Source organism: Orbicella faveolata, unplaced genomic scaffold, assembly GCF_042242905.1.
Source record: "Orbicella faveolata isolate gen_17 unplaced genomic scaffold, um_ofav_v1 contig_14, whole genome shotgun sequence".
In the NCBI taxonomy this organism is placed as follows: domain Eukaryota; kingdom Metazoa; phylum Cnidaria; class Anthozoa; order Scleractinia; family Merulinidae; genus Orbicella; species Orbicella faveolata.
The window spans coordinates 19,646,228-19,660,985 of NW_028301541.1; the positions used below are offsets into that span (position 1 = coordinate 19,646,228).

Sequence of the window (14,758 nt, forward strand, 5' to 3'; positions counted from 1 at the left end):
TTCCTAACAAAGCTTTGCAAAAGCTATCTATATATACATGTATATAACAGAGCTAGCACGTAAAAATTTCTCCCCGTTTTTTACGGCATGTAGGGTAAAGCAAGTTCTTTCTCTAGGCACTATTGAAAAAATTTCAATAAATCCTGTCGACATTATTGTTGTTCAAATGCAAATGTATGCAAATATAGTTTTGTTTAAAAAAACATTGTCAGTTGTTTTCATATCGGAAGTCGGATACAGGCGGAAACGAGAGAGATGATTACAACCTCTTAGGTATTATCCTTTATTTTTGTTAAGTTTCTTTCTTAACAGTATCTTAACAAAGCGAAGATGTTTAGCTAAATTCTTGAAATTACTTATTTTTCTAAAACTGAAATGTCGCTGACAAAACATACACCTGAATAGTAAATACTGCCAGTGATATGATATTGTGCATTTCGTATTAATGGCCATTTCGGTTATCGTACTTCTAGTTTCGAATCTGTAGTTTGTCTTTAAAGCCAAAATTAGAATAGACTGGTATAGGGGAACACTGGTTAGTTTAGTGATTATTCGCGAGAGCCATGCTATTGGCAAAAGAGCCGTCGAGATTATGTTAATTTTATTTCTCTTTTCTACTTATTGTTTTAGGGACGAGTAAAGTTAAAATACGCTAGCATTGCTGTTCTGACCCTCAAGCTAACCCGTTCCGATGTTAGATATTATTTCAATGGCAGATCCTGTCGTTTATTGTCGACCAATTTCAGTTCAAATGACAATTTTGAAATTACTCATAAGCTAGGTGGGAGGGAAAAAAAATTAACTAGAATAACAGTCGATGTGATTTCCTTCGTAAATTTAATAGCGGTGTTTTTCCTGTCATGTTTAACCCGTCACCTGACTCTTAACTGTATTTTTGTAAGCGCTGTTTTAGGACAATTATTACTTTTCATTAAAATTAATTCGACTTAAATAATTAGAAAGGTAGTACAAGAGTGTAAAGTGTTGTTATATTGTCTCTTAGTTTTAAGCGTCATAGATTTGTTGCGTTACCGAATATTACCCAGTTGTGTTAATACTACTACAGTTTGTTTTCGCATAGATTATAAACACAATGTCTGTCTCGATACAGCTATAAATGCAAATGACTTCAACTTGTTTAAACAGTTCGGAAGGAATGGCTGCGATGAACCCTGGATGACGGCTGGTCGCTGCTTCAAGGAGTTTTCTGCTTCCTTATTTTGTCATGAAGCCCGAGTATGACAGCCATGGGGTTCCGAAACTGAGCTTGGCCAATCCTCGAGCACAAGTTTTGTTCCCGACAGGGCAGTATACTTACGCGTTTGGAAACACGCCCGGGTTAGGTGTAGCGGAGCACTTCGGAATTTCCAGAACTGACGACAGTTTGGAGATTTTGTTGCTAGGCTCGGGAGATGTTCGAAATCTCTTGTTCACAGTCTCTGAACTTTCGCAGCGACAGTGCGACACGATTCTTGCAAGTTTGTCTTTTCATCTTAATGATCACGACCCATCAATACTCGCCCGTGATGCCATCATTTTAGAGGTCGCGCTATCTATAAATCCTGACAGTGAGTTGGATGTGGAGTTCTTGTGGAATCTGTGGTATGATTTAGCGCTCTCTGGCGAGGAATCAAAGCGGCTGCAAGCGATTCTTGAAAATCTCACTTCACCCAAATATGCGAGCAACGTGTTGCAGTTTGGTTCTAAGGACGCGTTTACAGAATGTCTACAAATATGGAACGATTGGCTTCGATTGGAATTGAATATTGATGATGTTTCAACACAGCGGAAAAGTTTAATGGTTTTTGGACTGAATTTGACACAGCATGAAAATCAGCCGGACATAAAGGAGGAAAACATGAACTTTCTTACTGCAGTTTCCTCGCTTACTAACACAACAATGAAACAACTGTTCTCGCCAATTGACGAACAAAAGCTTGGTCGCAAATGTCTACAACGGCCTAGCCCGTTGTATCAAGAAGTCTATTCATATTTCTTAAGCGGTTGTACTTCGGAGGTTCACACTAGTTCAAAAGTAAACCCGACTCTTATTCGTCCGTTTGAACACAAGTGGAAGGTCCATTATGGGAGCTGTCCTTTTTCAGGCTTCATTCCAATTGACAGGTATAAACATTCCTCATTTCTTGCTCTGCTGTACAGGTTTTCGAAGTTATTGTTGTGATATATATTCAGGCACGTAATATGCAAGGTTGTTGTCGTGGTTAACGTTTACCGTAACCCTGGCTGGCCAGGTCCCTGTTCCATGTTTAGTGCTATCAATTTTCTGACTTAAAGCAATATTCATTGCAATTAAGGTCAGTCATGAATTAACGATTTGGTCGTGCTTCGAATGGATGTGTTTGGCTGTTTTCAGCCAGAATTATGTCTGCGTCCGTTGTTACGGCTAAAAGCTGTAGTTTGGGAAGCACAATTTCCCGATCGATAAAATTAAAGTCACTAGTTAATTGTCCCAACCTCCTTTTGTTGTGGGTACTATAGAAAGCAAATCTAAGCAAAAATTCGTAATTTATGATTAACTTGCAACTAGAATATAGAAAGTGTGGAAAGTTTAATTCTTGTAACACAATAAGTTTTACAACAAACCTTTTTAATAAGAGTTAGTTTAGTTTTACAGATGGGACAAAGGCACCAAAGAAGCGAAAAGTAACTTTAAAGAAATATACTTAACTGGAAAAAAACGATTATCTTCCAATATATAGTAGTCAAGAATTTACACAGGCTTCAGTATTTGTACAGTTAACTTTATTTTTCCTTTCATAAAGTGGCAATACATTGATAAATTTGTTAATATTTCAGGACTCGCTTTCAAAACAACAAAAGTTTAATTAAAACTTGCAAGGAAAAGCTTAAGTCGTTGGTAAAAAAATTTCAGAGCTTCGCTGAGTTTGAGTCTGATAATCCCCGTATAAAGGTACGTATAATAATTATATTCACGGTCTGTTGTGTAAATAACATTTTAATTGGTACATGTAGTAGGCTTTAATTTCAATATTGGATCATGTAAGGTGGCTCAAAACAGTTTCCAGCCATTAGATTTTGATAAGTTGTTATAATACTACTTTATCACTTGGTGCTACAATCATGGTATCAAAAAACTACCCAATCATTGGTGAACACGTTGTTATCATTTTCGTGACACAATACGTTACCATAGCAACAATTTGACTCGCCAAAAGCACTCTTAATTACAGCTTTAGGGGCTTACAATTCAAAAACTGCACAGTGAAATTTTTTTACATTATCAAATTTTAGTAAGCTCGATAAGACGCAACTTTTGGCAAAGTTTAAAAAAATTCTGTACAACGTGTTCACCAATGATGGGACAGTTTTTTGATACCATGATTGTAGCATCAAGTGATAAAGAGTGGTTGTAAGGACCCATCAAAATCTAACCGCCGGAAACTGTTTTGAGCCACCTTAAGTCATGGTTTAATTAATTTATGGTAATAGAGACCATGAGTTTCTTGACAAAAGAAATAGCCTCCAGATGTTACTTGTAGCCACTGAATGAAGATGAAACACATCAGTTAATACAAATTCGAAATACATTTTTCACGGTGATATCGTTGTTATGGTAACATTGTTCTTGTTTTACCTTTTAGCCAACTGAAATGACTGAATTGATTCGTCTGCAATGACCGTGCAATTCGGTGCGGTGAGAGTCAAAATAATTAAGTTTTCATTTCGAAACGTTGACCACAAATAGCTCTGAATAACTCTGTTGTTACATTTACATTAAATTATATTTCCCTCAAACTGTAGACGCATGATTCTGACAGATGTTTTGACAGAAGCACAAAAACAATGGACATTTATCTTGCCTCGTGTATTAAATCTTACCCCAGAAATAGAAAGTCCTTCGTTTTCAACTCTTATAATTTTCAACTTCATTTGTTAAGGCTATTCAATCTTTCAGGTGACATTATGGAGTGGAGATGCTCTCGAGCTCTGTCGCAATGGATTAACAAAGGACGCGCTCTTTGATTTTATTGACACGAGTAACCTTAGCGACCACATTGGACTATTGAACATTCTAGTGTGTTGTGGCAGACGACTTAAAGAGTAAGTCGTGCCTTACTTAAATACGCATCAACACGATTTCTTAAATTTGTGCGCTAAATGAGAGTAACGAGGCTTCAAGAGACTAACAAATTCGACATATGCATGCCAAAGTAGGGTCGTCCTTTGTTCTCTTCAAAGCAGCTTCATAAGTATCTTACAACGAATATTATTAACTGATTGATCATGCTTCAGACTTTGGAATCTTCTCGGCTTTTCTTGTGATCTAGCAAACGGTAATATGGAAAACAACTGTTGATTAATGGTAAAAGAATGTCTTTCTTCCATAAATCTGCAACTGCTTTCAGTATGTAAAACGATCTAGGAACTCTGGAGTTCGCTTTGAGTCAAACAGGAAATTTGAAATTTGGCGCTTTTCTTCTGCTTAAACTAAACAGTTTTCGCCAAGGAGAAAGGAAATCTTTTCCATCTTTCACACTTTATTTGTCTTTACAACACCATTCATATTGCCAATTTCGTGTTGTGATATAGGCTTCCTCCTTTGCAGGCCAGGTCAGTCCCAGTTGTTCACATCCACCATGTTGTGGAGAGCGTCTGGTCTGTCGAGTCTTGACGATTACTTGGACTCCAGTCTTGAAATACAGAAGAGTTTGTTTCCCACTGTACTTGGGCTAAAGCTAGCAGAGGACTTGGATCTCGGAAGGAGGTCTGAACCATTTGATCATACAAATGTAAATTCACTTATTCGTCACGTTTTCTCAATCACTCTTGATCGTTATCAATTCAGTCGCTTGGGTTATTAAAATATTGCCCCTTATCCTATTGATTCCTTTCACCCTTGCATTTTAGTTATATGATTGTATACATTTGCAGGCATGACTGCTTTCCTTACTGTCTGTCTGTCTGCCTTCCTTGATATGCATGTCTGTCTGCCTCATGTCTCATGTCTCTCACGGTCAGCCTGCCTGTCCACCCACCTAGATGTGGTTGTCAAACTGTAGAACCGCCTATATACCTACTTACCTGCTTCCTTTCTTACTTCGGCTTGCTAGCTTTTTGCACGTTAGTCCTTCCTTTCAGATCTAAACTTGCATCTTGCATGCCTTTTTGAAATTCAACAGAACTCAAATGCGTTTAATTTCTTTCAGTGACGTTTTGGCCGTGAAGGAGAGTCGACGAATAGAAGACAGGATAATTTGGGTAAAAACTGAACCAGAAAGGTCGCCGATCTCTTTTAGTAAGTCTGCTTTATTTTCAGGTTTTCTCTTACTCAACAATATGCATATGTTTAAACACGCAATCGAGGACCGAGTCTTCCCCTGTGCGATTCCAAAAAAGCTTGCTAAACGAAACATAGATTACCGATGAACTTCGTCGGACAACTATAGTTTTATTATAGATTAACGAATCTTAAATCTTAAAACATTTCAAATCAATTTGACTTTGAAAATCAATTTGTAAAACCTTTTTCAGGATCACAAAAACTTACATGTTATAAATTACAAGTAATCAAAATAAATAGATTAGTCGAATGCTAAATTTCTTTTTTCTGCTGCCGACAGTTTTGTTTCAGTTTAAGCAAAACCAGTATGCGAAAAATCTAAAAAGCTTTAACTGTTATCGGTCCAATGGCTTAGAAAATGTTACACTAGAATAAAAAAATTTTGATTGGCTGTTTCCATCAACTGTCTATTGGCCGTGTTATAATGTACAGCAGTTGAAAAGCTTGATATTCTGTAGTTTGAGTAAGCCGCGCGTTATTTGAGACACATTCAAAGCGTTCTGTTTATTACCAGTTACTTTCGTTTCTTCCCAGCCCGTTCACCAGATGTCTTAGCTGCTCTAAAGTCCATGGCAGCCCGATGCTTCAGATTGCCTTCTCCTGAAAAGCGATGTTTGCAGCTAAGTGGCGTGACCCTCTCCTCCCCTACGACATTTTTTCTAGCGTTTCTGCAAATGGCTGCGACTTTTGAAGAGCATGGTAAGTTGGTGATGTTAACATAGCAACAGTAGAGAATTTTAACCAGATTAAGAGCCAGCTACAGTTTTCATTTGACTACAGAAAACTCGCGTTTTAAATCGTTCTTCAATTCTATAGCATCACAGGAACTCTTCAAAGAATTTGATTTCTGGATGAATGGGAAACATTTTATATAAGCTTATTATATGTTATTAAAATACCCGGGAAAGTTTTGAAAAACTCGAGAAAGCCATAGAGACAATAATCTACCATATCTACCTCTCGTGTTTCCATTCAGAGCATTGCTAGTTGTTGGTCTATGTGTGTTCTATATGAAAAGTCCCACTCTTGTTTTTATAAGTTCTGGGAAAATGTTTCCTTTTTCCAAGTCGCTTTTATCAATGTGTAGAAGTTTCTAAAAGATTCCTCCAAAAAGACACCTCGACCTTAAAATAATAATTTTCTGAACTGTGAAGAAACTGCAGACTGAGGACGTCATAAAAGAAAACTATCCAAAGAGTGGGAAGATTCCAAGAGATTACGAAATAATAAATTTGAAACCTTAGCTTACACACTTGCACACTTCATGTCAATGATCCGCAAGTAGCCTTGATTTTATCTAGCCAAATGTTTCTAGATTGACATTGACACTGCTTTTTTCTACTCCGCTTTATGTTCTCTGCCCACAGCTGGACAGGCTCTGAGCTATGTTGAGGAGTGTTTGCCTTCAGCCAGACTGTTTCAAAAGCGATCTTGTACCAAGCTCTGTGAGTTGTCATGGAATGTTCTCAAGTGCTTGGCTGGACTATCTCCAGGTAAAACTAGTTCAACACGTGTGCACTGTTCTCATGTGAAAACGCAGCTATTTTCCAGGTTTTCAGAGACCTTTCTTTTTTCATTGGAGGCACGATGGTGGCCTCGTGGTTAATGCGTTCAACTCCCGATTGAGCGGTCCGGGTTCGAGTCCTGGCTGGCGACTTTGTGTTGTGCTCTTGGGCAAGACACTTTACTCTCACAGTGCCTCTCTCCACTCACGTGTACAAATGAGCACCGACGAATTTAATGCTGGGGTTAACCCTGCGACGGACTAGCATCCCATCTAGGGGGTGTAGAATTATTCCTAGTCTCTTGATGCTACAAAAACTGGAATAAGTTCCGGCCTGACGGGTCAATTGGCTCAAATGCAGACTTCACCTCTTTCTTTCGTTTTTCATAGGTGTGGTTCTCAGAGTTGAAGTTCGAGTCACGTTCCCTACAAACGCTTTGTCACGCAATACACCTGTCATGCAAGCAGTGCTGTTTGAGGATCCAAGTGATGCTAGATTTCTTAAAGTTTGGCCAGTCTCTCAGGTGAGAAATATATTTTTATTATTCTATGAACGGCGATGATAGTCTAATATGGCCGCCATCTTGAAACGATGTGTAAATTTTCTGGTCTAATAACTTTTTATGTAGTAACTTGGTAGTTTTTGTGGGGATATCAAGATATAAAATTGTAACGTAAAACTTCATCTCGCGATGGTAGAATCCCATCTCTTCAACGGGTGAAAAACAGAATGATGTCAAACATTGGCAGTGTTAGTCTGATATGGCCCCCATCTTGAGACGAAGTCCAACATTTCAGGTCTAATAGCGCTTTTGCTAGTACCTTGCTAGTTTCTGTCTTTACATCAAGGCAGTCTACTGTCGCCTGGAACTTCATATCTCGACATTAGAACCCCATCTCTTTCACGGGTTGAAAAGAGTATGAAGTCCAAAAGACGGCCATGATAGTCTAACATGGCCGCGATCTTGAAACGATGTGTAAATTTTCTGATCTAATATCTTTTTATGTAGTAACTTGGTAGTTTTTGTGGGGATATCAAGATATAAAATTGTAACGTAAAACTTCATCTCTCAATGGTAGAATCCCATCTTTTTAACGGGTGAAAAACAGAATGATGTCAAACATCGGCCGTGTTAGTCTGATATGGCCCCCATCTTGACACGAAGTCTAACATTTCAGGTCTAATAGCGTTTTTGCTAGTACCTTGCTAGTTTTTGTCTTTACTTCAAGCCAGTCTACTGTCGCCTGGAACTTCATATTTTTCGAAAACGAGGACGTCACGACAATTATGTGACTTCCCTGATGCAGTTTTTTTTTTCTTTTTCTCACATACAACTCCAAAATGACCGGTGATTGTCGCGTTTTCAAATTTCTCCGGCGTAGTGTGGACGGAAAACATTTGATGCGTTTTCAGAGTGAAAACGCCGTTTTTAAATTTCTCTGTCGTAGTGTGGACGTGGTCTTACACTTATGAAGTATATTAACGTAACGTATTTTTTTGTTTACAAGTTAGAACAAAGGACATTTCACCGCCCTGTTCATCTGTTTTACAACAACGTGCGTTATGATTCTGATCAGGGAATTGTTACATTGTTGGTACTTGAAGCAGATTGGCAAGTCCTCCATGTTGAAACAGTACTGATTCTAATAAGTTCTTCTGGCAACTGTGCATCGAACGCTGTCAAAGTAAAGAATGACTGCAAAACGACGAAGAACAACTTGTGCTGTTTCGCGAATGAAACGGTGGAGAAACAAAGCAGAAACGATCGGGAAATGGTAGAAATACGTCGCTCCAAGAGACGTAAACCACGTCTGGCGAAAAACCTCTCTTGCGTTAACATGAGCTGCGTCAGCGATCACAGAGACAGCGGTCTCCAAAAGTACGACAGCTGCTACCGGCTTGAAATCATGTCCAGTCAGGATGTCATCATTCATAACGCTGGTCACGTGCACAGAAGTACAGATTGTTTGGTCATGGAAGAGAGGCACTCGAAGACTCCTGTTAGACTCTTCCCATCAGGCATCGATTCGCCATCTTATCAGTTAAAAGATGATATTTCACGGGAGAAAATGATAGCTGGTGACGTCATTACTCGTAACGGTGGTCACGCAATCGAGGGCGACAGTGACGGTAAACTCGTGACAACAACCAGGGAGCGAATGGATGATGTTACACAGCTCTTTGGATTGCGTGATATGACCTTTGTGACGCGTCAAAAGGCAAAGACTAACCATCTTGAGGTAGCGTATGAGCCAAAAGGTTGTTAACGGTTTTGTTGTTATTGTTGTTGTTGTTGTTGTTGTTGTTGTTGTTGTTATCCTATTTACAATGTTATTGTATACTGTTTTATCCAAGTAGTATCGATCCTACTTTTCAGATCTTTGTCTACCATCTTCGCCTGCCCTCTCACATACCCACTTTGCATATTATTCCCATACCAAGAACACATGTATTTAGCTCTTATTAGTCGAGCAGGAGGTCTGTATGGGAGAATCTGAGTACAGACCGAACGCAGTGAGGTCTGTACACACGACTGATGTCAAGATTCTCCCATAAAGACCGACTAAGCTCGGTTAATAAGATGTTTATTATATGGCAAACAAGAACAATTTAATTCGTTGGATGTAACTGGTTTGAACTAGCTGACATTTTGCTTGCGAACGGCAATGAGCTGAACCTAATTCTGCCAAAGTTGGCTCGTCCTCTTTACTTTTTTTCTCATTAGGCTTTTTGGCACGTCCATAAATAAATATTGTTAGAACAAAATAGTCAGTATTTTTGCATTAATTTTTAGTTCAGTTGCAACTTTTTCACCGCAAAACATTACTGGTCTAGATGCCGGTCTAGGTGGGAAAATCTAGACCGCTTTCAATATCAATAGGCCACTTTGCTAATGCAAATATTTCCTAGTTCCATTCGCTTGTGGGGGCAGGAAATGATCACTCGGCCAAAAATGGCCTCATTAATTCGTTAAATAGATCAAATTTTGCCCCCACATTGAACTGGAGCTACCATTAGCAAAATGGTTTATTTCAGCCAAACAAATTCGTTAATTCAGTAGGTCCCAGTCCTTGTGAGACACAGCCATATAATAAGATATGATAATGATATGTATGATTTATCACTTGTCGTTATACGAAACAAGACTTTAACTGCTGTTTTTTGTTGTGTTTTGTTTTCCGATCATCTCACTTTTGATGCCCAGCTGTTGGCTTTGGAAGAACATGCCATGTGCTTCAATGCAGACATCTTGATTCTGAGAACAGCGAATACAGGTTCTCCTACCGTGAAATATATTCCAAAAGAAATACCAACCACTGTGGAAATCGCACTTGATAGTCAAGGGTAAGAATGAAACTAGAGAGAGTCTCTTATTCAGAGGAGCTGTCAAGGGTAATGTGTTACTGTCTAGATCACGAGGTCTTGGTTTAACACCAGTACTTTGCCTGGGAACGCTTCTTTTCCCTCCAAGCCAGTCTTGTATCAGCCGATGAAAACACAACCTATACCGTCCGTTAAGTAAGTTATTTTAGTACTTTCACCCAGCTTGGAAGGAGATGACATACGTTTGTAAAGTGATTGGGTACGGCAGGTCCTATATAGCGTGTTTACTTGAAAAAGCTTCATTGCTGCACCCATTTAGAAATAAAGACTGCTTCTGTGGAAGTTCAATATCAATCTTATGCCCCATTCACACCAACTAAACTCTTTTAACTAAATCAGGTTTAGGTTTTCCCAATTTGTCGTTTACGCTTTAATTTGCAGTCAACTTGAGAAGACAAATTTCAAAGCACCTTGCTAACATATTTTAATCAAACGGGTTTTTCCCTTGTTTAGGTGTGGGATGTGCACAGTACGAGCATCTAATTCTCAACCATTTTTAGTGATTAACATGTTGGTGTGAACGGGGTACAGTGAAATCCCGCTCTATGGACTCTCGCTTAATAAGGACACCCGCTTATAGCGGACAGTTTTCTTTGTCCCGACAATCAAAAAGCTCATATATTTTCTCTTAAATTAGCCCGCTTAATACGGACACCCGGATAATACGGACACTTTATCATGTCCCTTTGGAGTCCGTATTAACGGGGTTCCACTGTATTAGACTCAATACTGATTTTCTGCTGTTTTAACTTCTTCAGTTTATGTGATTAGAATAAACTGAATGAAACCAAAGCATAAAGCTTATAAAAGGTTGTTATTCTGTTTCCAGGAAACCACTAAAACTCTATTTTTCTGCTCCTGTGGACGAGAAAACCTCTAAAGTTCAACTATTAAAAGACAAGAAGAAACTAAGATGCCATTTTCCTAAGAGTGAATTCGGGGTTTATGGGCAAGCCTGCATCAAACGACTGCCGATCATAGATCTCTCAACTCTTCCAAAGTGGGCTTCGAAGGAAGACTTGAGGTATGGCTCTGTCGACTGCAATTTACTTTATCTACAGCAAGATAGAAATTTTCGTGGTGATCCCAGAGGTCTTCAAATATATACAATAGGACAAAGCTTGAATAAAATGGAGGTTTTTTCCCTCAAAATTTTCTTGGCACACCATTATAGTTACCGAGACGTCACAAGTTTTTTTATCCCCATTCAAGTATTTTCAGTGATAATTTTCAAGCGAGGCATGTGAGCATCTTTAAAATTCATCAATTAAGATTGAGTCTACACACCTAAAACTCTTCAAGGTGGTTGTTTGTTTTGATATTTTGTCTTAAGTCTTAGCGTTCCTTTTTCTTCTTGGGTCATAAATAATTGCTTGCCGACGCAGAAAGATTTTGTGTACGCAGGTTACACCAACGAATCTAACACTAATGCTCAAAACTTCAGCTTTAGAAATTTACTTTTCCTCTCAAAACACTTCCAATTGATAATTACGTCTTTCACGTATCATCTAACAAAAGACAACAGTTTCCAACCGGAAACTAATCGCTTAGCATTTAAATTAATGGAAGACAATCAACAACTAGGTATTTAATAGAGTGGTTTTATCTGTTTCAGTTTCTTGATGGTTTTCAATCAGATTGGTGAGGAGGAAACAGGACCTCAGGACAGGACAGCATTTGAAGAGTTTCAAAATGCTTTACAGTGTGTTATCGCGTCTTTTGTCGAATATCCACAGGTAACACAAACTTTGAAACCTTCATTTCATTTCGACTGCAAATCAAAGTATCGTAAAATTCCTCAATGTGTGTTTCGGCCATTTAAAAGAAGCTTTTGTTTTACCCTTTACAGAAAAATACGTGTTTCACAATTCATGAACCAAGTAACACGGACGAAAACGCACCAAACTTCACCATTGTCGTGCAAGACGTTTATTGTCACCGACAAGTTCCGCTGGCCAAGGTTCTGTTTTGTGACCATAGCGTTATAGCTTTCCCTTCCGAAGGTAACAGAAATTCAACTAATTCTGCCAAATACAGAGAGGTCCTGAAGCAAATGATGGCAGGTAAAGAAGAGAGTCCGATGACTCACGTAACTAAAGAGGTCAGTAATACATAACTATAAAAATTATTTTCTGGATTCCTTCAAATGAGTACTTTCAAATGATCTTCTGCTGAGATCTTGCTCTAGATAAAAAATCAGAGCTACATGTTAACTTTCAACCAATCAGGAACAAGTTAATCGCACTCACTTTTCCTTGTAATGATAACAGCTACATGTTTCTTTCCGTTTTCCACAAAAAATATTTCAAGGGTGAAAAATTGGAGTTACTCTGCTCCAACGTTAGAAGTATTTAAAGCTTATTTTAAAGAAATTTTGGTAGACTGAGATGATAAAATTGATTTGTTTATGTTTAGTACGGGAAATTAGAATCATTATAAGCCATGCCATGAACTGTACCTTAAAAGGTAGTAAGCCAATAAATATTTTTATTTTGCGTACGCAGGGGCAGGTTCTTCTAAAGAGACTCTTGTACACAAACGCAAAACGGGTCAAGCAGACTGAAGCACTAAGCCCAGTGTGGATCAACTCAATCCTACAGCTCAGATTCCAAGGAGACAACACTCAGTTGGCAACCCAGGACTAAAATGAAGCTTTTCCTACTGCCATCGTGTTTGACAAATAAACAGCGATTGTACTCCGGCGCCATCTTTACGGCACTCGACCGACACCCGAGTAACAGTTAGACTTTCAGTAATGTTTTGCTCTGAGAGCAGTGCCAAGATTCTTTTTTGAGTCACAGGTTCTCTAAGAAACACTCAATTAATACTACTTTGGAAATGTCCACGATCATAAGCAAAACTTTTCACGTAATTCAAATGGTTGTTTACGTGTAAGAAATTGTGACTTTTCGATGTAACTGGCTTTCAAATCTTCTGATTGCAAGGGCGTTGGTGAACTGAAGTAGAGGGCTTTCAACTAGCATAGGCTTTTTGTATGTAAGTAGTATGCCATCGCTGTGACCGGTTAAAGGGTTACTGATTAGAATTTTTGGCAACTTTGAGCCTTTTTCTGAGAAACGTTTTTACATATTACGAGCGCAAGACGTAGATTTATTCTTAAGTTTATGAAGCCACGTGATCTGAGCTGGTCTCATGTTTGCAGTCAACTCTCTCCTGGTGAGAGCAACGAAATTGCTTTGAAATAGTTTGAAATGGAAATGCGCCATTTGTTTGTCAGGCTCTGGTAAAATGTCAAAAGCACTGCACTGTGACTAAACTTTTAAAGCCAAATGACGAGAGGAAATTTCTACAGCCAAAGCGGCCTAAATTGATGCAAAGTGAAACGAAAAAGTGTAAAATAATGCGAAAACAAAATGCGCCGAACGAACCTTACTGATTGTTCTGGCATTGGGGGCTAAGCCTCCGGAACGTTGCAAAAACAGTTTTGTAGAATTGTTTGTGTTAACTGTGTAAATTTTCATTAAGAACATTTTTAATATAAACCTGATTTTATTAAATCTCACTCTGAATAGTGTCCTGCGTGTAGTTGTGGCATTGGTTTTTTTCCCATATCATAGCAGATTGTCACATTAATTGATTTTGTCTCTGTTACATAGTAAAACGATAAAATATATTTGCTGCGAAAATATACGAGGATAATTACGCGCATGCATTAGTAAAATATTTGTAAACCAAAGCTCAAGGAAGACTATGAGCTTCATGGCTAAGAACAATTATTGGTGCATATTAGTTCAAACAGGTAAATTGAGGCTTACGTCTCAGGAAATAGATACCGCAACGAAAACTCTGTTTACCTCTTCCCCCTCCCCCCCCCCCCCCCCCCCTTCTTACTCTTCCCACCTGCTCCCAGCTCAGAGGTGGGATGTCATGTGATATGAATGCAAATATCTTGGGAAGTCACGCCAGGTCTGTTTGACCAATTTGTTGGAGTTTGTGCGGGTTTGTTAGTTGGGTGAATTTATGTGACAAGGACTTCCTTGCTGGGAAATGGAATTTCGAGCCCCTTTCGTGGTAGCCCCAAGGAAAAGTGAAGAGAGGGCGCTTAGAAACAGCTTACAATGATGTAATGACACAGGCGGCTCAAATATAGTTGATAGGATCCGCCTGGAAGGAATTGAAACAAAATGATTAACCCGAACCTGGATGTTTGCAGGATGGAGGTTGTAAAGATCCAATGCCCATACAATATCTTTCTGAAATAACTTTTAACTAAATTGGCTTATTTTTCGGTGCATTTAGTATTTTTGTTTCAATCGGAAATGCACCACGAACCATGAACCTTTAAGTTGGTTGGAGCAAAGGTGAAAATCGAGGTAACTTATGTTCTACAAATATTTTACTTTGCTGCATTTGCTTCACCAATGCAAATGAAATATCCGAGCTCCTCTTTATAGCACAACACGTGGAAAAAGAAAATCATGAGGTCTCAGATATTCTTGAAAAAAAAAAAAACATTTTTCAATTTTCTTGTTAAAAATCCAATATTTCTCGTGGCATAATATGGGACAACTTTTCAAAAAAAAGG

General features: G+C 38.6%; 1 protein-coding gene across 1 annotated transcript; it reads left to right on the plus strand.

The window, feature by feature from the left end:
* The first annotated feature begins 211 nt into the window (after nt 1-211).
* LOC110054260 (uncharacterized) lies at nt 212-13,747 on the plus strand. The gene is made up of 15 exons (XM_089286925.1): nt 212-273; nt 1,147-2,124; nt 2,818-2,932; nt 3,938-4,083; nt 4,589-4,747; nt 5,190-5,278; nt 5,858-6,022; nt 6,691-6,816; nt 7,218-7,351; nt 8,337-9,068; nt 10,034-10,173; nt 11,042-11,236; nt 11,828-11,948; nt 12,062-12,313; nt 12,717-13,747. The coding sequence occupies exons 2-15, from the start codon at nt 1,226-1,228 to the stop codon at nt 12,855-12,857; spliced, it is 3,414 nt and encodes a 1,137-aa protein (XP_089143051.1). The 5' UTR covers nt 212-273; nt 1,147-1,225; the 3' UTR covers nt 12,858-13,747.
* The last annotated feature ends 1,011 nt before the right edge of the window (nt 13,748-14,758 follow it).